Below are 24,705 nucleotides of genomic sequence, written 5' to 3' on the forward strand. Positions count from 1 at the left end.
CCAAACTCTAAATCAGACCCTTAAAGGGGGGAAATGCTGAGAATATCAATCTCTGACTCAGACGCCCTCCCATTGATGGGCTTACATTTACAATGGAGAACATGTCATACACTTCAAGCATAAAGGGCAAAGACAACCGCCTTGTCAGAGACAGGGTTGGCTACATGACCTTTACCTCTTCTCTGCCAGGATGTTGCAGGGGCGGCTATTGATCATGGAGTCGCTTTTGTGTCGGGCCTACAAAAAAAGTAAAAGAGAAATCACTTGGTCATTTTAAGTCGGTACACAGGAGATCTTCCTGCTTGTAAGATCATGTTTTAGTAGTAAATGTGGGAGGGACAAGTGGGAGTGGCTGGAAGATGGAGAATACTTACTATAAAATTGCAAGCACTGCACTTAGCCATTCACATGAACTGAAATACAGTCCCTTAGAAAATAATGCAGGCAGGGATTTAAAATACCCCCCCCTTAGGAAACAATGCTAAATATAATGACTTTTTATTTTAAAATATATACGAACATTGAATAATTATTTTATTATTATTACTTGTATTACTCAATTTTAAAAATAAAATGAAGTAAATTTTTGTTAACAAACTAAAAATAATTGAAAATAATTCTACGCTTTTTAACAAAATTTAATACATCTTAAATAAAAGTCAAAATGTTGCTGTGGGTGGGACTTTTTTTTAATTATTATTGAAGAAACATTATTTTGTGGCATGTGTAGCAGCAGAAGCACATGCTCTGCATACTTCCGCCATCTAGTGTTGGGCTCGGAAGTACACAGCTTGTTATTCTTCAAAATAATTATTTTCGAGTCACAGGACTAGGTGACTCCACCTATCTGTGGTAATGTGCATGGGCATCGGCTTCATTGTTAAAAAAAAAATTCTCTGCCGTTGGGTTCAGACCTGTTCATGTGAGCTCCAGTTTGACACCCCATGCTGCTATCGCTGAGCCTTCGGATCTGTCCCCCATTGGGCGCAGAAAACAAACAATCATGCTATTGTCAGTTTCCACCATTGTTCCATTAAGTTCAGATCTGGTCAGCGACCTTCTGGAATACCATCACGGTGGCGGAGAATGTCCCTGTGATGGAAAGGACTCAGTTCTGCTGTCCCTCTTGCCATGCCAAGTATCCAAGGTCAGATCTCCACAAAGTCTGTAGTCTGTGTTTCCTTGAAGACTGTGAAGACTCCTGTTCGGCAAGCCTGCCCTTCAAGAACAAGAAGGCCCTTTGGAATCAAAGAGCATGCGGCATTGCCTCGGCGTCGATTGCACACAGAAGAGAAGAGGATGACACTCTGGACCTCTTTGGCAAGAGAGAAGAGTGGGATGCCCCAGATGCCAAGGTTGAGGTGGCTTTCTCAATGCAAAGTGTCGACTCCGAGGTGGATGCTGAGGAAGAGGAGGAACCTCAATTGGCTGAGCGCCGACTGAAGGTCGCAGTGAGTACTCTAACTCCTTCTACTCACCAGAAGAAGGCACTGCCTTCTAGCTCTCATGCAACCCTTGAGGCCTCTGGTGTGCCGCTGCCTCTCTGCCATGGTCAACACCGTCATTCTGAGCTGCAGTCTGCACCCGAACCATATGGCACCCAGATCCTCCTCGAAGTCTTGAGCATTGACTGCCACTTCTGAGTCAGATCCAAAGAAGCACGTTTGGCCACCCTTTGACTCGAAATGGATGGACTGGATGTCCTCGGAGACATGCTGCACCAAGGCAATCTTAGCTGAGAGATACCAATCTGAAATGTTCGAAGCTGAGGCACCCTGCTCCAAAGCAGTTGGACTCAAAACACTCGGAGCCAAGATTGATTTCAGTGCCATCTGGTTATTGCCCCACTTCGGCTCCATCCTAGCCATCTACAGCTGCAGCCCCGGCCTCTTGAGAGGATTCAGAGCTGTCAGTCCTTCAGCTATTTCAAGAACACCTAGATGCCAAGCAACAACAGATCTTCATTGTTAGAAATGGGGTCTCTAATTGGCAGTGGTTTGCACCCTGTCCAAGTAGGGACCCTCACTCTAGTCAGCGTAAGGGAGCCACTCAGCTAAGATAACCCCTGCTCACCCCCTTGGTAGCTTGACTCAAGCAATCAGGCTTTTTCTCAGAGGCAATGTGAAAAGTATGTGTACACACACACACACACACACACACACACAGTAATACAGTGGAAACATCACAAAAGGACGTTGTGCTAGTTTGGGAAAATAGCCAATATTTATCTGAGTAAAACAAGACCAAAACAACAAAATCCAACATACGCAAGTAAAGATATCACTTTTAAAAAGTTTAAATTAGTTTTAATCCATAAGAATCAATGGTTGTATCTTTTTAGCACAAAGTACCTGGGATGCGTAAAAAACGAAGATGATGTGGGCCACAGGGCAGGTGAAGCACCGAAAAGCAAACCGATGCGTTGGTTCCATACTGTGCTGGGGAGATGATGCGTTAATTCTTTCCTCGCAGGGGAGGCGATGCATTGGTTCCTTACTGGCAGGCGGAGGTGATGCTTTGATTCTTCTTTGTAGGAAAGGCAATGCGTTGATTTCTGGACACGCAGCCTCAGTTTCTTACTGCACTGCGAGGTCGTTGAGAAATTGACACCCGAGGATGATGCATGGAAAATCCAGACATGCTGTGTTGATGGAGCCATGGTGCAACAGGTGCTGCATCAATTCTGCAGCCACAAGAGAGGCGCTGCTTCGATTCTCCAGCCATGGGACAAGCGCTGCTTGGACTTTTGAGTCCAGCCATGGCGCTAAATTTAGTGAATGCCACATGTTTGCTGGGTCGCTATGTACATGCCCTTATGGACTCAGCTAGATCTGTCCTTCCAAAACTGCTGGATTATTGGCTGGGACATTTTTCAGTACTGTTAAATGACAGCCAGATTGCGGCTAAGCAGATCATTCAGTCAGCCTGGATGCAGCTTACTCGGTAACCACAAGGAAACGTGCCTGGTTGAGGGGTTCTGGTTTTTCTACTGATAAACAGAATACCCTGATGGATTTACCTTTTGACGGTTGCAAGCTGTGGAGGGCAAAGGCAGATTCGGCCCTGGAAAGGAATAAGGAGAGCAAAGCCACTGCTAAATCGATGGACCTTCAGTCTCTCTCCTCAGGCTACAGACTGCTGCGTAGATTCAAGGGCTTTGAACAAAATTACTCTTTTTCGAAGGAGGCAGCAGAAGCAGTCAATCAAATCCCTGTATAGGGCCTATAGAGGGCGTAGCAGAGCATGGCAGAGAGGTGCCGCCCATCAGCCTTCCTCTGTCTACCCTTCTGCCACCCTGGCCAATAATTCAGGAAAGTAGCCCTAGTTCCACCATCTTGAAGCATGTTTTGCCTGTGAGAGGGCGTCTGATTCATTTTTTACAACAATGGATGTCCATAACATCAGACAATTGGGTGTTGGGCATTGTCGAAAATGGATATGCCCTACCCTTCCAAGATTCCACCCGCCTTTCCACCACAATAAAGTTATTTTTTGCAAGAGCATCTAGTTTTGCTCCAGCAGGAAGTCCAAACCTTATTTTTAAAAGGGTGCTGTAGTTCAGAAGCAGGAAAGGGGTCAGGGATGTTATTCAAGATATTTCCCAAAAAGGACGTCTGTTTACATCCCATCCTGGACCAAATTATTTGGAATTCATTCCTCAAGCAGGAAAAATAAAAAATGCTGACCCTGGCTCAGGTTCTTCTTGTACTGAACAAGGAAGACTGGATGGTTTCTATTGACTTGCAGGATGTGTATTTTCACATCCCTATTCTGCAGTCGCACAGGAAGTATCTCCGGTTCATGGTGGGGATACAACACTACCAGTTTGCGGTCCTTCTGTTGGGACTTACTATCGGCACCTAGGGTCTTCACAAAGGTGATGGTAGTGGTTGCAGTGCATCTCAGAAGGGTGGGGGGAATACCGGTATTCCTTTACCTGGACAATTGACTGCTTAAAGCCAAGTCTCCAGAGTTGGTGCTGCACCATGTGCAGTTGACAACCCAGTTGTTGTTCAACCTGGGCTTTTCATTAAACGTGCCCATGTCTCACCCAGAGCCCTCTCAGCGCCTCCTGTTTATAGGGGCAGTATTGGACACAACAATGAATCGTGCCTACCCTCCCCCTCAGAGGATTCAAGACATTCAGGCTATGATTCCAATGTTTCTTGATGGAGTGGTTGTTCCAGTCCTAACGGTCCTTTGCCTACTCGGTCTGTTCGCTTCCTGTATTGTGTTGGTCACTCACATACATCGGTGCATGAGAGCTCTCCTGTGGTTCCTCCGCAAGCAGTGGTTTCAACACAACAGAGATCTCAAGGAGACAATGAGGATCTCCAGGGACACTGCAGCATATCTTCAATGGTGGAGTGTGGACGGCAACCTGACTCAAGGGAAACCGTTTTGATTTCCAACTCCGGTGACCACTGTGATAACGGATGCTTCCACTCTAGGGTGGGGATCATCACATCTGGGGGATCTGGAGATCAGGGGAGATTGGTCTCCAGAAGAACAGATGTTTCACATCAATCTGTTGGAATTATGGGTGTTACGTCTGACTCTCAAGGCCTTCCTCCCTACCATTTGTAGTCATTCGGTACAAGTCTTGACAGACAGTACCACTGCGATGTGGTACATCAACAAACAAGGAGGAGTAGGGTTGTATCTTCTCTGCAGAGAGGCTCTACGGCTCTGGTCCTGGGCTCGGGACCATCAGCTTTGCATAGTAGCAAACCATTTGACAGAAGTTCTCAACATAGCTGTGGACAGTCTTAGCTGGCACTTTTCAGCTGACCACGATTGGTGACTTTATCGGGAGGTGGTTCTTCATGTCTTCCAGTCATGGGGGATGCCTCAGATAGACCTGTTTGCCACTCATGAGAATGCACAATGTCCATTGTTCTGCTGCCTCCAATATTCAAGGCAAGGAGCGCTGGGGGACACGTTTAAGTTGGACTGGAGCAGCCTGTTGCTTTACTTGTTTTCCCCATACCATTGATTCCTCAGGTTTTAAGGAATATTCGCTGAGATGGGCCCCAATCATATTAATAGCCTCGGATTGGCCAAGAAGGGTGTGGTACACAGACCTCCTTCAGCTCTCACTGTGCCCTCTGCTCCATCTCCCTCACAGGGCAGACCTCCTCTCGCAGTCCCATGGGGCTGGTTCTACACCCCCACCTTCAGAGCTTGTACCTATGTGCCTGGAGATTGAATGGGGCAACCTGAGTTCCTCTTCTGTTTTTGTTGATGTGGTGATGTTATTCGGCCAGGCAACACTCCACCAAAACTGTCAAGCTGGTAGATGGGCCAAGTTTCTCAAATGGTGTGAAGAACGACAAGTTGGTGCAGTTAGACAATGCTTTGAAATTAGCTCTTTCTTTATCACAACAAGGTTGCGCAGCTGCGACAGTGAAGAGCCATTTGTCTGCACTATTGGCATTTATTGGTTTGCCTGACCAGCCTTCATTGTTTAAATCGCCTTCAGTTTTATGGTTTCTTAAAGGGTTGACTTATATGTATTCTGCCACCCTGTTCATTGTGCCTCAGTGGGACTTAAATGTGATTTTAACATACATGATGGGTTCATGCTTGAACCGTCACATAGTTGCCCGTTAAGGCTCATTCTGATAAAGACTGTTTTTCTAGTGGTCATCACATCAGCTAGACGTGTTAGCGAGTTGCAAGTTCTGAGTGTTAAACCCCCATTTGCCACTTTACATACCAACAAGGTGGTTCTGAGAACCAGGGCAGCTTTCCTGCCAAATTTAGTGTCTAATTTTCATTTAGGGCAGTCCATCACCCTCCTGACCTTTTACCCTCCTCCTCATCCCTCCAAGGAGGAGGAAAGGCTGAATTGTCTGGATCCAAACAGAGCATTGAGCTTCTACATGGACAGGATGAGTGAATTTAGAACGGACGACCAGCTGTTCATTGGCTACGTAGGCAAAATGAAGGGCAAAGCTGTACACAAAAGGACATTGTCAAGGTGGGTCACCCAGTGCATCAAAATGTGTTACGCTTTGGCAAAGAAAGAATCTCCTGAGTGTATAAGAGGTCATTCGACCAGAGCCAAGTCTGCTACATCGGCCTTGGCTAGGGGTGTTCCTGTTGCTGATATTTGCAAGACGGCGACTTGGGCTTCCCTCCACACTTTTGCAAAACATTACTGCTTGGATTCAGAAGTGAAGAGGGACGGTCACTTTGCCCGATCTGTTTTGCATTCTTGGTATAGGCTGATAGACACCCCCCTCCAAGTGCGGGACTGCTTTGGGACTCTATTCAAAAAGAGAGCAATTGACAGGTAGACGTATCCATCAGAAGTGCAAGTTACTTACCTTCGGTAATGCTCTTTCTGGTGGATACAGTATCTACCTGTGGATTCCTCACTGACCCACCCGCCTCCCTATTGCCTTACTGGATATACCAAGAAGGGAAATGGACCAAGAAGGACTTCTTAAGGCTCTGATGATGTCAGACGGAGTCGTGTGCGTAGCCGTTCCATTGTGACGTCCTCATCGACGTGGAGAGCTATAGAAACTTTTCCGTCGAGTGCTCTGCACTGGGATATTCAAAAGGTGCAGAATCCACAGGTAATACTATATCCACCAGAAAAAACGTTACCGAGCGTAAGTAACTTGTTCATCAGGACATGTAAACGACACTGGTAGATGTCCTACATTTTAAGTACACTGCTCCCTGCCCACGAGGATGCTTTGGGCCTACCTTATGTAGTAAAAAGGAAGGTTTGGGCCTGGTAAGTGGATGCACTTGCCAGGTTGAAATTGCAGTTTAAAACTGCCCACACAGACACTGCAGTGACAGGTCTGAGACATCTTTACAGGACTACTCATGTGGTTGGCACAATTGGTGCGCAGACCCACTAGTAGCATTTGATTTACAGGCCCTGGGCACACCTGGTGCAGTATACTAAGAACTTACTAGTGAATCAAATATGCCTATCATAGATAAACCGGTCACCAATACAATTTAGACAGAGAGCATATGCACTTTAGCACTGTTTAGCAGTGGTAAAGTTCCCAGGGTTCTAAAGCCAACAAAAACAGGTCATTAAAAACAGGAGGAAGAAGGCAAAAAGGGCCAGGTCTAATAAACACCCCTTCCAGCCTAAAGCCAGGGTAGACCAATCAATACCTTGAGGGAGTTCCCTGATTAGGGTGATAGAACATGGACCCTGGCCCTTAATAGCAGGGGTGCATTCCAGTTCTTTGGGGGTTATTTTAACTTTGGAGGAGTGTTAATCCATCCCAAAAGTGACGGTAAAGTGACGGATATACCACCAGCCGTATTACGAGTTCCATAGGATATAATGGACTCGTAATACGGCTGGTGGTAAATCCGTCACTTTTCCGTCACTTTTGGGACGGATTAACACCTCCTCCAAAGTTAGAATAACCCCCTTTGTCTTTCTGAACCCAGTTTGATTCCTCTGCCCAAAATCTCAGGGCTCACTAAGTTAACCCATGGGGGATCCTTCTCCTCACCTGTGGATCCCATTTGTGCAGCAACTAACCTTACTTTACTCACAGATGTATCACAGTAGGCAGACAGTACCACCATGACAAGGTAGTAGTGTAGCCCATTTCACCACCAGGGTGTGACGCCTGTCCCCAACCCAAGGGCCACTCTGTCCACAAGGACAACAACCAACAGTGGCTACTGATAGCTGTCAGTGATGAGAGCCAGGCCTAAGCCCTACCAGGGCTCTCTAGCCTCTGTGATTTTTCAGAGTGGGGTGGCAGTAGCCCCAGGTGACTGGCACCCCTTGTCCACTCTTCGCCCCACCAGTTCAGAGGTGGTAGCCTGCGGCTGGTACTCCAGCCCAGGGTCTATACTCTTAGTCTGGGCAGGAGTCAGGCACAAGTCTTCCCTACACCTGCCCTCCTTCCCAGAGCTCTGTACCCTCCTTTTGGGAGTGGTACCCCCAGACTCCAGAACTGTCGGTGCCTGTGGCAGGCGTCCTGCACAATTCTCCCACCATTTCAGAGGTGCTAACCTGCAACTGGTCCCCCAACCCAGTGCCTGTACCCTTAGACTGAGCAGGTGTCTGGCAAGTCAGATCTTCCGGGGGAGTACAAACACCCCTCTACCCCCACAAAGGGAGACACATTCCTCGTGTTGTGTGAATCTGCCTGGCACAGGTCTCCCGTCCCTTGTCCATCTGACAGAGTAGCAAGCCTTCCCAGGCCAAAAGTGGCATCACCAGGGTCATTCGTGGGCAGCTCTGACCTTAGAGCAGGCACCCCCCTAACCCACTGGTCCTCCCACTGGGGAATGTCTCCCCCTCTCACCCCTCCATCTGGGCTTCTGCAGCCTCCTCTCCGAAGTGGTGCTGGCAGACACCAGAACTGGTGAGATGCTTGTGACAGTCACTCCCCAAGATCGTCTGATACAATTTGACACCCATCGGTGGATGGTCGCCTGGTACAGACCATGTCGCTCTGCCTGTACCCCCTCTAAGAGCAATCCAAGCACTGGGGATGAAGATAGGGCACCCTGGACCTCCTCCCACTCTCATCTATCCTCCTACCCCTGGAAATGGTGTGCGACGCCTCTCTTCCTCCAATTTCCCCACCCCCCACTACACTGGAGCCTGTATGGGTCACTGCAACCCTCCCCCTCACTCTGATGAGGAAAAAACCTGAGCCATCTTCCTTGGGATTACTCCCCAATGACATCGCAGACACTCTGGCACTCACCCAGATTTCTGCCTCCAGTGCAAGTTTCCTGGGGTCAGAGAACTCACATTCCATCAGGTGTTGGCATAGCTCTGGAAAACCATGACTGAACATATGCTCTCCAGCAATCAAGTTGTGCAGCCCCTCATGTGTGTTCACCATACTACCCTTCACCCACCCATCAAGTGCCTTGAAAAACTACCCCACATCATCCCACATCTGGTTAGACAGTGTCTGACTGTCTCTGAAACTCAACCCACCCTCCTCTGGTGTGACTCCATACTCCCTAACCAGGGCTTCCTCCGTGGGGGTAAACCTCTCCCTGTCACTCCCTTCTAGAGTCAGTAGATTATCCCTCCCACCACCAGGAATATGACTCCCCGCACCAGTTCCCCAATCCAACTCAGTAACCCTGCACACCTCCGGAGCAATCTCCTAGCCCCACTGGTGTATGTCACCCCCTCCTTAGAAACTAGGTCTCTGGGTATGTGGACCTTTTCATCATTACTGGACATGGTACTTTCACTGCCACCATCTGACCTGAACCCAGCTTTCCTGGTCCCGTCTCCCTCAGACTGAGCTAAAAGAGATTTCTTCTCCTCAGGGGCCAGACTTATTTCCTTCAAAGCTTTTTCTCTCTGCTTTAACCTGAGCTTTACCAGCTTTCAACTTGAGTGTCCTGGCTTCCACCTATTCTCCAGCTACTCTGGATACAGACCTGGAAAGGAAACACTGGCTGCTGCTAGCTCTGGAGGGAGCTCTTCCACCATTCCAGCTTGCCCCCTGCCCCACAGGCGATGCCGGTTCCTCCAGCCGTCCCAGGTGCAGACTTTGTTCCTCCTCCTCCACAATATCATTATCATCCTCTGTATACTCACCAGCCTAACTGGCTGCCAACCAGGTCCTCAGTGACTTTTACAGCTTCTCCTTCCTAGTAAGGCCTTTAAAGAACATTTGAACTTCCTGCAGAACCTTTTGAGCTGAGGCACTGTATAGGTTTCCAACCTCTCCTGTTCAAAAACCAAATCTGCAGTTACAGCTGAAGGCTCACCAGACTGAGACATGATTATCGCCAAAACTCAAGAGTTGCAGAAAAAGAAAGAGAAAAACAGTATGTTGGTATGTAATGGCCTGCAATATGGAAATAGTGTACACCAATCACTGTATGTAAAGTACAAACACAAGTCCTATCCTCACTGCTATCACCAATGATAGCTTGGCTCAAGCAGTCAGACTTATATCAGAGGCAATGTGTAAAGCATTTGTACACATACACAATAACACAGTGAAAACACCACAAAACTACTTAACACAAGTTTAGAATAATTGCTACTATTTATCTGAGTAAAACAAGACTAAAAAGACAAAAATCTAACATACGCAAGTAAAGATATCACTTTTAAATGAGTCTTAATCCATAGGAATCAATGGCACAAAGTACCTGGGATGCTTCAAAAACAAAGACGATGCGAGCCACAGAGGAGGTGACGTGCCAAAAAGCAAAGCGATGCATAGGTTCCTTATGCACAGGGGAGGTGATGCTTCAATTTCTTCCTCGCAGGAGAGGCGATGCGTTCCTTACTGGCAGGGGCAGTGATGCGTCAATTCTTTCCTTGCAGGAAACACTATGCATTGATTTCTGGGAACACAGCCTCAGTTCCTTACTGCGGTGAGGGGTAGATGAGAAACTGATGCCCTGGGGACAAGTCGTGGCATATCCAGACACACTGTGTTGATGGAACCACAATGAAACAGGTGCTGTGTTGACTCTGCAGCCGCGAAACAGGTGCTGCATTGATTCTCTAGCCACGGGACAGGAGCTGCGTGGATGTTTGAGCCGCAGCACATCAGTGTGTGTATTTTCTCCTTCAGGTCCCCAGCTTCCATGCACCCAGGGACTGGAGTTGGCACTATTTGGCAAGTCAGGACTCTCAGCAGAAGAGCCCAGGCAGTGTCAGAATAAGTCTTTGATGTCCCTGAGGCTTTTTAACTGGATGGAAGCTCAGTTCAAGCCCTTGGAGAACCTTGGAAAGCAGGATGAAGAAAGCAAAGTCCAGTCCTTTCACTCCTCAGCAGAAGCAGCAATCAGCAGGCCAACACAACAAAGCAATGGCCAGAGTGGCAGCCCCTTCTGCAGCATCCAGCTCTTCTTCCCGACAGAAATGTCCTCAGTCCAGAAGTGCTCTAACTTCGTGGTGTCAGAGGTCCAGTACATATACCCATTTCTGTCTTTGAAGTAAGCAATCTTCAAAGAGAAGTTTTTACAGGACTCTGCCTTTCCCTGCCCTGGCCCCACACTCTCAAGGAGGTTGGCGACTGCTTTGTGTGAGAACAGGCACAACCCTGTTCAGGTGCAAGTGTCATCTCCTTCCACCACTATAGCTCAGGAGGACCCATCAGAAAATATAGGGCACACCTCAGCTCCCTTTGTGTGACTGTCTAGGATGAATCACAAACAGCCCAACTGTCATCCTGACCCAGATGTGTACTCCACAGACAGATAGAGACACAAAATGGGTAAGCAAGAAAATACCCACTTTCTAAAAAGTGGCATTTTCAAACTTACAATTCAAAAGCCAACTTAACCAAAAGTTGTATTTTTAAATTATGAGTCCAGAGACTCCAAACGCCATATATCTATTTGCTCCTGATTGGAAATTACACCTCAAATATATTTCAAGCCAATCCCCATGTTACCCTGTGGGAGAGAATATCCTTGCAATAGTGATAAACTAATTTAGCAGTATTTCACTATCAGGACATGTAAACCACACCAGGACATGTCCTACCTTTTGAATACACTGCACCCTGCCCATGGGGCTGCCTTGGGCCTACCTTAGGGGTTTTGTACATGTATTAAAATAATAAAGGGAAGTTTTGGACATGGCAAGTGGGTGCATTTGCCAGGTCGAAATGGCCGTTTAAATCTGCCCACACAGACTCTGGAATGGCAGGTCTGAGACATGTTTACAGGGCTACTCGTAGGTGGCACAATCAGTGCTGCAGGCCCACTAGTATTGTTTGTTTTATAGACCCAGGGCACACTAGGGACTTACCAGTAAATCAAATATGCCAATCATGGAGTAACCAATCACTAACACAATTTAGAGAGTGAGTATATGCACTTTAGAACTGGTTAGCAGTGGTAAAGCGCCCAGAGTCCTAAAACCAACAAAACCAAGTCAGAAAAAATAGGAGGAAGAAGGCAAAAGGTTTGGGGATAACCCTGCAAAAAGGGCCAGGTCCAACACAGACCCCGCAGGGTACTGGTCAGATCCTGGCGAAGCCTCCACAGATGTCGCAGGATCCTATTCCTCATAAGAGGAAATCGACTTTGAGGAGGCCCTCAATCCTCCTGTGGTACCCATACCTAAAACGACCAAGAGACATGAAAGGGTCACCTCTCCAGAGCCTCCTACACATCCCTCTCCTCCACCAACCCCCCATTCTCCTCCTACCTCTGCTTCTCTTTTTTCTGTGGGTTCTTCACAGCATTCACCACACAACACCTTACACTCAGGGGATGGGGATGGTCCAAGGGCACCTTTACCACCTTTGTGATCCCCCAGGATCACCAAGAACATCCAGATCCGTGTAATAATTATGATGCAGAGCCTTCAGCAGACAGAGACCTAGATCTGTACATTACGAAGCCCTCGCCCTCCACCAGGTGATGTTACCTTGTACTATGATGTCCTGCACAGGACCTCCCCTAAAGTGGAGAGGCATGTAGAACATGAGGAGGTTGACTTCTGCATGGAGACAATGTCCTGCACCCAAAGCTTACTGCAGTACCTCCCTATGCTTACAGGGGTCCTAAAGCCGATCACTGAAATCTTCAAGGAGCCATTTAAAACTAGCATTGTCACCCCTAGGGCAGATAAAAAATTTAAGGCGTCACCTACTGACCACCTACATACCTACGAGGTCAGCTACTCCCTGACTCCTTTGTGGTACATACAACTCAGAAGAGAGCTAACACACAGGGATGCACCCCATCAGGACCAAAGGAATAAAAAGAATGATGTCGGGGGTAAAAGAGTAGCAACACATGTTGCTACTCTGTGGCATATCAGCAACTCTGTAGGCCTACTCTCACAGTACGACCACGCCCACTGGGATTAGAAAGTGTGTCTTGTTCAGCATCTCCCAGAGCGGTTTCACAAAATAGGACAGGAGTTGGTGGTGGAGGGCAAAATCATCTCCAACACCACCATCCGCTACACGTTGGATGATGCTGATACAGTTCCCTGGGGGCAGGTGAGCTGCAAGCGTTTGGCCAGAGGTCCAACAAAATCACTTGAATGTCCCTTTTGATGGGCAGCATCTGTTGGACCCTCAGGTCGATCAGATGTTAGATAAAATTAAAAAGCATACCGAGATGGCCATAGCGATTGGTGACCTGCAGACTCACTCCTCGTGGCTCTTTATTGTGGTTCTTTATTGTGGCAGGAATAAGACTCCCGGACTCAGAACACCTTCCATTTTCTCTAGGCCAGTGCAGGCCAGCGCAGCAGAAACCCTCACGGAATACTACAGGGGTGGAAACAGGGGCAATAACTAAGGCAGAGGAAAGGGCACCACCCCAAAGAGGCTGCCCCTCCCAAACAGTGACTTTCTAGTCTTCCACCCCAGCCACACAACACCTGTTTGGTGCGATTTCTGTCCTGCGTGGCAGAAATCACCTCTGACTTCTGGGTTCTCAGCATTATACAGGAGAGCTACTGACTTGATATCATTCATACACCACCAAACAACCCCCACCACTGTCTCCAGACCATCTGCACCTCCTGCAAGAGGAGATACAGGCCCTCAGTGCCAAAAGGACCATACAGCTAGTTCCATCACAAGACCTGCAGAGTGGGCTTGTGCTCCCTGTACTTACGTATCCCCAAAAAAGACAGCTCCCTCTGATCCATTTTCACCCTCTGACCTCTCAACAGGCACATTCTGTCAGAGCACTTCCATATGGTGACTATACAAGATTTATTCATCTGCTGCAACAAGACAACTTCATAAATGCCTTTGATCTGAAGGATGCCTTCTACCACATCCCCTTTCACCCGGCACATCGAAGATATCTGAGGTTCGTGGTAAGAGGATAGCATTTCCAGTTCAAAGTGCTCCATTCAGGGTTACCACAGTTCCCAGGGTTTTTTCAAAATGTCTGGCTATGGAAGCAACTCATCCCCAGAGGAGCTACATACACGTGTTCCCTCAACTGTACAACTGGCTAATTAAGAGCACCTCACATAAACAATGCCTAGCGCATATGCAGACCACCACCCAGACCTTGCACAGTCTAGGCTTTACCATCAACTTGACCAAGTCTCACCTCCAGTTCCTTCAAGTACAGCCCTTTCTCTTGGCCATATTGGACACACAGGTGGTAAAGACTTACCCCAGCCCAACGAGGGTACAAGTGTTACAAAACCTACTGCCTTTTTTAGCCAGATCGCCTGATAACTGTCAAAATTGTGATGTGCTTGCAGGAATGATGGTGTCATGCATATCGATAGTTCCACATGCCAGGTTGCACTTGCACCTGTTTCAAGAGTGCCTAGTGGCACAGTGGTGTCAGGTGGAGGATCATCTAGAGGTTCTAGTGTTGGTGGGGAGCTGCACATATCGCTGTCTGCAGTGGTGGAGCACAAACAACCTAATGGAAGGGTGACTCTTCCTCGACCCGTTTCAGCAGGTCACCATCACCGCGGACACCTCACTTACTAGCAGGGGTACGCATCTCAATCAACTCACCGTTCAGGGAACGTGGTCCTCTACACAACTCCCTTCACATCAGTCAACTGGAACTGCTGGCTGTTAGCATGCCCTTGAGCTTTCTGCCCTCTCATTCTGAACAAGATGGTCTTAGTATGCACAAACAACATGACTGCCATGCTTGACTTACAGAATCAAGGGGGCACATATTCCTCCCAGCTACCAGCGGCAGCCCAGGGCATTTGGGGGTGGTTTATACATCACAGAGTGCCTCTGCTTCTCCAACACATTCCTGTGGTGGTCAACGATCATGCCAACTAGCGCAGCAGCACCCGTCAACATGTACACAAGGGGCAATCCCACCCCAGGTCCTACTCCCATACTTCCAGTGGTGGGGATTTCCTCAGATAGATTTGTCACCTGCCAAACATGCAAAATACCCAAACTTTGCCACCAGGTTACCACACCCACACACCTTTTACAAAGGGAGAGTTGATAGGTACATCCCACCACATGTCCTCCTGAAGGTAAATCTGTATACACAAAAAGGTGTGGGGGGGGTAGGTAAAAACAGTCCTCCATGTAGTAATGATGACTGAATATTTACGTAGCAATGCAGCTCCTAATTGCCTAATTGTTACCAACGAACCACGTATCTTTCTGGATGTAAAGGAATTCAGGAGGGACTGATCAATGATCGAGTGGAGGTGTATGTGTGATTGGCTAGCCCTCATAATCAAGACAGCTAAATGACTATCAGAATCTCTACTAGCTGAAATCAAGACCAGTGAGAACAATTTACAGTCAGGACTTACCACATATGCTTATAAGAAAAGAACTTGAAGAGATCAACAGGGTCATAGCAGAATTTAAAGAACATCTTACCCAACGAAAAATCTCAAAATTCCAAAAGGACTTAAAGAAATTTCCCCACAAGAAAATCTGTTGTTATTCAAGAGATGACTTAATTCTGAAATCCTATTCTTTCTCAGATTTTTCATCAGGAGGGAGCTTGCCATCATACTCAGAGAGTGATCCTTGCCTTGTTTTTCAACAAAGGAGAGGGGGTAGAGCACCACCTAGAGCTCATTGGAATCAGCCTTCGGGCTCTGGTAGCCTGTTCCATCCACAACATGAGCAAAATTGGGGATGGCCTCCATATAATGGATCATTTCCTCAATATGGTCCTCCTGCTTACCCACCACACCCAGCCCCCTTGGTCTTTCCATAATAACCCTTTTTTAGAGAAAGGCTGAGATGGGAACAGAGGAAGAAAGAAGGGAGTCAGATGGAAGAACAAGGAGATGACACGCGACTCAGACATAGAAAAATAACCTGTTCCCAGCACAAGCAAAATGTAACTGGTACACAAGACATTGTGATAAATTTAACCACAAGACCTTTGATCGAGATGGAAAAGAGAGCTCTAAATGAAGGATTAGGCTTTGTCCCCACACCAAGGCCCATATTTATACTTTTTGACGCTAAACTGCGCTAACGCAGTTTAGCGTCAAAAAGTTTTGCGCCGTCTAACGCCATTCTGAAGCACCATGCGGGCGCCGTATTTATGGAATGGCGTTAGACGGCGCAATCAGACCGGCGCTGCCTGGTTTGCGTAGGAAAAAACCACGTAGACCAGACAGCGCCGGCGTAGGGGGAAAATGGCGTATGGGCGTCTTAAAATGGGGCAAGTCAGGTTACGTCGAAAAAATCGTCTTAACCCGACTTGCGCCATTTTTTAACGACGCCCATCCCCCATCAACATGACTCCTATCATTGTAAAGATAGGAGTCATGCCCCCTTGCCCAATGGCCATGCCCAGGGGACTTCTGTCCCCTGGGCATGGTCATTGGGCATAGTGGCATGTAGGGGGGCACAAATCAGGCCCCCCTATGCCAAAAAAAATTATTAAAAAAAAATTTAAAAAAACTTACCTGAACTTACCTGAATGTCCCTGGGGTGGGTCCCTCCAGCCTTGGGTGTCCTCCTGGGGTGGGCAAGGGTGGCAGGGGGGGTCCCTGGGGGCAGGGGAGGGCACTCTGGGCTCATTTTGAGCCCACTTGTCCCTTAACGCCATGCCTGACCCAGGCGTTAAAAAGCGGCGCAAATGCGCCGTTTTTAGCCACGCCCACTCCCGGGCGTCTCTTTTGCCCGGGAGTATAAATACCACGTAAAGGCCTGGGAGTCATTTTTTAGACGGGAACGCCTCCCTTGCATATCATTAACGCAAGGAAGGGGTTCACGCTAAAAAATGACGCACATTCCGGGAACTTTGGCGCTATTCGCCTCTAACGCCATAGTATAAATATGGCGTTAGTTGGCGTTAGTTTAGCGTCGAATTTTCGTCGAAAAAAACGACGCAAATTCGGCGCAAACGGAGTATAAATACGGCCCCAAGTACTGATGTTTTTCAATTATGGTGTGACCTTCTTCTTGGAGTATCCTATCACAGACAGAATGAACAGATCAACACGGGTTTACGCCCAAAATCCACATTTTGACCATCAGCAGGCCCTATGCCACAGGGGTGTTGGCTTTGGAGAAGGCTGTGAATAAAGAAATAGACAATCTCACGACTAAACGAACGAAGGTTTTTCACAATATAAGCAAAATTGAGATGGACGCCTTATCCGCTTTGGCTTTGGATACCAGCATTGTCATCAAGCAAGCAGACCAAGACAGTAATAATGCCCAAAGACATGTACAGGGAAGAATGTTTATGCCTACTGAAGGATTCCAGTAATTACAAACGTCTGTCTAAAGACCCTACTTTGGAAATCGAGGAAGAGATAAACTTCCTAGTTACCAAAGGACTTGAAAATGGGTGGATCACCAAACAGGAGGGCAGTTTCCTAAGGCAAAGAAACTTAAGAATACCATATTTTTACATACTCCCTAAGATCGGTAAAGGGAAAAATCCTCTACCTGGAAGACCAATAGTGTCGGGGATTGATTCTGCCCTTGAGCCTCTGTCTCAGTTCTATGATATTTTTCTCTGTCAGCTAGTGAAGCAAATGCCCACATACCTGCAAGATACTAAGGATATTCTGAATACATTGGAGAATATAACAGTTGACAGTGAAAACGAACTCTTGATCAGCCTTGATGTAGAATCTCTATATACTAACATTCCCTAAGAAGCAACATTGAAGGTAATAGAAGAGATTTTTAAAGATTACCAAATGGGAATCTATCACTTTCGATATAGCACATCTAGCACTTACTCGGAATCATTTCAAGTTTGAAGGTGCCTTTTTCTTACAAGTCCATGGGACATCAATGGGCAGCACCCTTGCGCCGAGTCTGGCATGCCTCCATGTCCACTCCTTTGAGATGAATTTTGTCTTACATGACTCCAACCCTTTCCTTGAGAAAATCAGGCTTTGGAAGAGATACACTGATGATATCTTATTAATTTGGAAAGGGATGAGAGAGGAGGCAATGAGTTTCTCTAATTGGTTGAACACTCACAACCCATTTCTACGATTTACCATTACAATTGGGGAGCATGAGCATTCCTTTCTTGATCTCTTGATACACCCAAGGAATGGGATCCTAGAGATCAAGGTATATTATAAACCAATGGATAGGAACAACTTATTAAGATTCAAGAGCATCCACCCTTGGGCCCTGAGAGAGAACTTACCGGTAGGTCAGTTCCTATGTTTGAAACTTAACTGCTCCAATTTGAAGGACTACAACAAACATGCAAAAAAACTCTCAGGGAAGTTAGCAGAGGAGAATTATCCAAAGTATCTGATCAAAAGAGCAAAGACTAAGGACCCCCTGGGAACTGAAATCCTTCTCAAATTGTAACACGAAAAATGTAATTTACATGATACAGTGCCCTTGAAGATATACTGGGATGACGACTCACAAATTAAAGATACAAATCCAGAAACACAGGAGCACAATTCAGTGCAATCGTGACTCCACAAAACTGACAAACCATTACATAACAAAGGACCATAATGTTGATAAAAAGGAATGGTTTGTAATTGAAAGACTGAAAGAAACCTGACAGGACATACCTAGAACCCTATTGTGGCATGAACAAAGATGGGTGTGGAGATTGCACACCGACATGGATGGTCTGAATGATGATATCACTTGGTCCTTACTAGAAAGATAAAGGCAAACTAAGTATTTAGACCCTCCTTATGAACCCGCATATTAAGCACTGATCATTATGTTTCACAATCATTCACACCTTATTCTTAAGACAACTAAATGGTGACTATTATGGTTGGGGGTAGCCCCTCCTGTGTTTCCCTTTGATGACCCAGGGCACCAGGGGGTGACATTAAGAAGCACTCTAGATTTTTTAACCCATAGGGTACAAAATATGCTACCTTTAAACCTGGCAAATACTGCAAGAAGGATAACAGATGTCTACACATTAAGATGGATTACAGACTTTCCAAACCTAGGGGGATGACACAGACCATCCATGCACCTTTAAAAGATTGATTTATAAGAATATTAACAAATTACTGAATTTGGCTTTATCTTCCCTTTTTTGATTATTAATTTACTCTCTCCTCCTTTTTGTCATGATGCTGGTAAAACATTCAAGTAATCCTCATTATGCACAATGACAACATTAGGCAACAAATTGAGATGAATTCCAGACTTTCTAAACCTAGGAGGATGACACAGACCACCCAAGCTCCATTTAAAGATTGGACTGATATATAAGAATGCGTAGAGATGGCCGATTTGGTCAGAGTTAGTGCATGGACTCATTGAGCTCTATTTCTCCCCTTATTTTAGATTATTAATTACTTTTTCCTTATTTTTGACATGATGCTGGTACAGATATTCATGGAGTCCTCATTATGCACAAGACAGCAATAGGCAGTAGCCCTCCTAGGAAGGGCACATAGGGCCTCATTCTGACCTTGGCGGGCGGCGGAGGCCGCCCGCCAAAGTACCGCCGTCAGAATACCACTGAGCGGTCAAAAGACCGCTGCGGTAATTCTGAGTTTCCCGCTGGGCTGGCGGGCGACCGCCAGAAGGCCGCCCGCCAGCCCATCGGGAAACCCCCTTCCACGAGGATGCCGGCTCCGAATGGAGCCGGCGGAGTGGAAAGGGTACGACGGTGCAGACACTGAAAATCTTGGTGGGGCCCTGTTAGGGGGCCCCTGCAGTGCCCATGCCATTGGCTTGGGCACTGCAGGGGCCCCCAGGGGCCCCACGACACCCGTTACCACCAACCAGGTTCTGGCGGTCAAAGCCGCCAGAACCAGGCTGGCGGTAAGGGGGTCGGAATCCCCATGGCGGCGCTGCCTGCAGCGCCGCCATGGAGGATTCCTCAGGCCAGGGGAAAACCGGCGGGAAACCGCCGGTTACCCTTTTCTGACCGCGGCTTTACCGCTGCGGTCAGAATTGGCCTGGATGCACCGCCAGCCTGTTGGCGGTGCATCCGCGGTCCCCGGCCCTGGCGGTCAATGACCGCCAGGGTCATAATGACCCCGATAATCTCTTAGTCCCGTTCCAACTACATATCCCATAATTCCTGTGGTGCGCCCATTACGTCATGAGTAAGCGACCCCAAGCAACGTTCAGCCTACACTGCTTCTACAGCGAAGAGCAGCATTTATTCATTCCCGACTGCGGTAATGAATGTAGAAGTAGCTGAGAGAAGGCAACACGCATAAGTAGCACCTCAAGATGCACCCGTTGACGAAGTAAGTGGCAAATCTGTGGGAGAGCCAGTTGTTACCTTTACTGGGGAGAGGCACCTTCTTTACAAAGACTCCAGGTGGTTGAGCATAAGGATGCGAGTACTATTTGCCTGCACGCTTATTAAGGGCAATAATATTCATCTAGATTGTTCGCAGTGAACAATACCCATGAGGGGAGCCTGATATGGACACCCGTACAGATGGGATAAGCACGCAATTCCAGGGGCCCACAGTGGCCCATATTGTTCCCTGCACGCAGTTCTGGAACATAATTATGTCGCTATTGTGGCCACCCGTTAACGCAATGTATGGGTGGAAGGGTGCATGTATTCTGGAACAATTTCACGTAGCGATCGTTGATTGTCCGAGTCGAGGCAAATGGGAGCCTATTGCATCTGCATATATAGGAGGAGCTGACATTTACTGTAGGAGACCCTAGTGGTGTCAACAGTCTAGTTTGCCTTAAATACAAAGATCGGCCTGGTGTTAGATGATCAAGATTGAATATATTTCAGGTTGTTACTAGTGGAGAAACTATGGAGACAACTAGGTATTATTCATTTCGTTTCTCCTCTATTACATTATTATCCCCTGGAGTCCTTCATCTTACATAATCTGATGATTACAAAAGACATTTCTGTTAGCTAGGTGCACCTACGACCTTGTGATTATGAATTTTACCAATGATAGTTACACTAAGTGACAAAAAATATTAGCGACCTAGAATCTCAGTATTGACTGTTCACAGTGGTTTTACATTTTGGCTTTCCTGCTGTATTCAGTGTGTGACTATAAGGGGCATTGCCCTTTTCCCAGACATGAGGCCTGAGATACATTGATTGTGGGTAAACAAATGTCCAGTGTGTCTTTATTTATCCCACTATACCATGAAAAGAATGGCTTTATTTCCATCACCCATTTTAAGTAAATTTCCATAGGGGTGTTTGATGGAATATGCTCAGTGATTACTGGGATGCATTTCTGGTTCTGAATACGTTTTTGATTTCAACTAGGTTTGCAGTGGTCTGACGAACACTTTCTATCCTTGCATGTTCACCATATGGATCCTAAAATGTTGATGACTTAAGGAATGGTTCGATTTGGGATCTCACTCTGTGTTTTATTCCTATTAGGTCTATTCAGACTGATACAATCGCAGGTAGGCCCTGTGTAAATTTGTTGTTTCCATTCACAGACATGGACTATAACTATACTATTGGTTTCACACTTTCAAATTTATGGTTTAGATAGGGGTCCTCAGCCCTGATGAATGCCCTAGACCTGTTGAGGCTTGATAAACGGGCAGAAACATGTTGGTTTATTCATGCATGAGCAGAGCCTTTATACTCAAGCCCATCACTTTCTATTTGTTTTTTAACCACACCAGTAGACACCAGCATAAAGGTAAATTACTGGTAGTCCATTAGGTATTTTTAAGTATCTGGATTCTGGTTTTGTCCAGCGAACTTTATATAGGAACTCCCTCTGGTAGGTCCGAACCAGATGGTTGAGTCTGCCCTGGTGACATTATTCTGCAAGGGCGGGTAGGGATGGTCTATGATGAAGCATGACACTACTAAGTGTGTGAGACTATCTCTTCTATGAAGGAAACTTTCCTTTTTCTTTCCTGCACAGAGGGATTTCATAGCAAATTATGGAGTTATCCCTAGCAGAAGTTTCCTTGTAGTAAATTATCCTCATCTTTTGACAGTACAGACTCCACCGTACTCTGTGGCACCCCAATCCCCAGCAAGTCAGCCTTGCAATGTGGCTCCTTAGGTCTTAGAGTTTGGTTACCGTAACCTTCCAGAACAGTGTATGTCTATTCTTAGAGAAGCAAAGCATGCAGGCCTACTTCCAGGGCCTGTTACGCAGTCAAATGTGAGCATTTTGTACACTATTGCCTTCCTAAACATATTAATACGCTTACAGCATCGGTACAGGGCATTCACTGTTACCTCCTTAAAGTACAGAAGTCAAGCCTCGTCTACAGTTCAATTTGGTTGCATCTGGCTTCTATGGCTGCCTATCTTCAGAGAAGGCACCACGCTTCACTCTTCAGAGTATCAGTCGTTAAAGGTTTCATGCAAGGACTTCAATGAGTGCCCTGCGTACCTCCTGCTCGGGTGTGGAAACTTAACATCATTATTACTAGGCTCATTGACCCTCCTTTCAAGCCACTTCAGTCTTGCTCATTGCAATTTTTATTGTGGAAAGTAGTTTCCCTCATAGACATCACTTTTCTTACATGAGTCAGTGAGACACATGCTCCTACATTGAAAGAGCCTTTCTTCCAAGATCATACCAAAAGAGTGGACCTCAGAACCAACCCCAAATTCCTCCCTGAGATGGTGTCCAGTTTCCACCTAATCAGACAATCAAGTTGCCAGTTTTCTTTCCATTTCCGGAGTCTGTAGTGGAACGTGCTTTACATACTTTGAATGTCAAAAGAGCACCAGTGTACTACATTGACAGAACAAGACCATTTCGTAAGACACAACAGCTATTTGTGGCCTACTCCAAACCAGACCCCAGTATACGAAATAGGTAAGTGTTAGACCTGGCAGCTCTTGCTGTTGTCTCCCTGTACTTTTTCGCTTATGATCCCCTGTTTTTGGATCCAGTGCTGCTGTAATTCATTTTTGCTGGCTTTGATTCTCTGGGCACTTTTACCACTGCTAACCAGTGCTAAAGTGCAAGTGCTCTCTGTTTAAAAGATATTGGTAATTGATTTTCCATAACTGGCACATTTGATATACTGGTAAGTCCCTAGTAAAGTGCACTATGGGTGCCCAGGGCCTGTAAATTAAATGCTAATAGTGGGCCTGCAGCCCACATGAGTAGCCCTGTAAACATGTCTCAGACCTGCCACTGCAGTGTCTGTGTGTGCAGTTTTGCACTGCCAATTTGACTTGGCAGCTGTACCCACTTGCCAGACCCAAACCTTTCCCTTGACTACATATAAGTCACCCCATGGTAGACCATGGGCAGGGTACAGTGTATTTAAAAGGTAGGACATATTCTGGTGTGTTTTACGTTTCTGATAGTGAAATACTGCCAAATTCAGTTTCCACTATTAAAAGGCCTATCTCTCCCATAGGTTAACATGGGGCTACCTTTATATATCTTCTAAGCGTAGCTTCCCATTGGGAGCAGATAGAGAAATGGAATTAGGGGTTTCTGAACTCACAATTTAAAAGTTAATCTTGTGGTTGAGTTGGTTTTTAGATTGTCTGTTTGAAAATGCCACTTTTAGAAAGTGTTTATTATCTTGCTTAACCATACTGTGCCCCTGCCTGCCACTGGAATCAACGTCTGAGTCAGACAGTTGACTGTTTGTGAATTCCCTCTAGACAGTGACACAAAGGGAGCTGAGGAGTGTCCTGCATCTCCTGATGAGTCTCCTGGGCTACAGTGGAGAAGACACTTACACCTGAAAGGGTTGTGCCTGTCCTCACACAATGCAGACTCCAACCCCCTTGGAGTGTGTCTTGGGCCAGGCCTGGACACAGCAGGATCTTGTGTACAACAGAGACGTTTCTTTGATGTTTGTCTACTTCAAAGACAGAAAGGTGATAAGTAGTGGTCCCAAAACACCATACTTTAGATTACTTCTGGATCAAGAGGAACCTCTGTCTAGGAGAGGGGCTTGATGCTTGAGGAGGACCTGCCACTCTGCCTGTTGATATGCTGTGCTGCCTGCCTCTGCCTGAAGTGGGAAAGAACTGGATTTTGCTTTCTGAAATCCTGCTTGTGAAATTTCTCCAAGGTCTTGGACTGAGCTTGTCCCCTGTTCTGAAGTCTCAGGGACATTAAAGACTGCATCTGCCAGTGTCTGGGCTCGTCTGCCGAGAGTCCTGACTTGCTAAGTGATGCCAAATCCAGTTCCTGGGCCCTTAGAAGTGGAAACTGGTAAGCTGCGGGGGAAATCCATACACCACTGTGTGCACATCCGAAAAATTGACGCCCCTGCCCTTCGCGTGGCTGAAAATTCAACGCAGCGCGCGCCTCGCGACTGGAGAAACGACAGTGCCGGACTCTTCGCACAGTGCATCGGAAATTTCCACACACGGATCCTGGGCATCAAAATCTGCAAACATCACTGCACAGACCCGAGGCTTCGCACCCGGAATCGACGCACAGCCTCCCTTGCGAGTAAGGAATCGATGCATCACTTGCTTTGCTGACACACTGTCGCCCTTGCAGCTTTATTTTTTACGCATACCAGGTACTTTGTGCTAACATAGGCCATCCATTGATATCTACAGATTAAGGGGGTCATTCCGACCCTGGCGGTCCATGACCGCCAGGGCCGGGGACCGCGGAAGCACCGCCAACAGGCTGGCGGTGCTTCCTGGGCCATTCTGACTGCGGCGGTAAAGCCGCGGTCAGAAAAGGGGAACCAGCGGTTTCCCGCCGGTTTACCCCTGGCCCAGGGAATCCTCCATGGCGGCGCTGCTTGCAGCGCCGCCATGGGGATTCCGACCCCCTTCCCGCCATCCCGTTCCTGGCGGTAAGGATGGCGGGAACGGGTGTCGTGGGGCCCCCAGGGGCCCCTGCACCGCCCATGCCACTGGCATTGGCAGTGCAGGGGCCCCCTAACAGGG

At 47.1% G+C, this 24,705-nt stretch overlaps 1 protein-coding gene across 1 annotated transcript in view; it reads right to left on the reverse strand.

The window, feature by feature from the left end:
* The window catches only part of ATP8B3 (ATPase phospholipid transporting 8B3), a 481,840-nt gene that overhangs the window by 353,840 nt on the left and 103,295 nt on the right, over positions 1-24,705 (reverse strand). Inside the window, exon 6 of the mRNA XM_069217044.1 lies at positions 176-237. Within this exon, the coding sequence (XP_069073145.1) occupies positions 176-237 (62 nt within the window). The remainder of the gene's footprint in view (positions 1-175; positions 238-24,705) is intronic.

The sequence above is a fragment of the Pleurodeles waltl genome, chromosome 12 (genome assembly GCF_031143425.1).
Source record: "Pleurodeles waltl isolate 20211129_DDA chromosome 12, aPleWal1.hap1.20221129, whole genome shotgun sequence".
NCBI classification, from domain to species: domain Eukaryota; kingdom Metazoa; phylum Chordata; class Amphibia; order Caudata; family Salamandridae; genus Pleurodeles; species Pleurodeles waltl.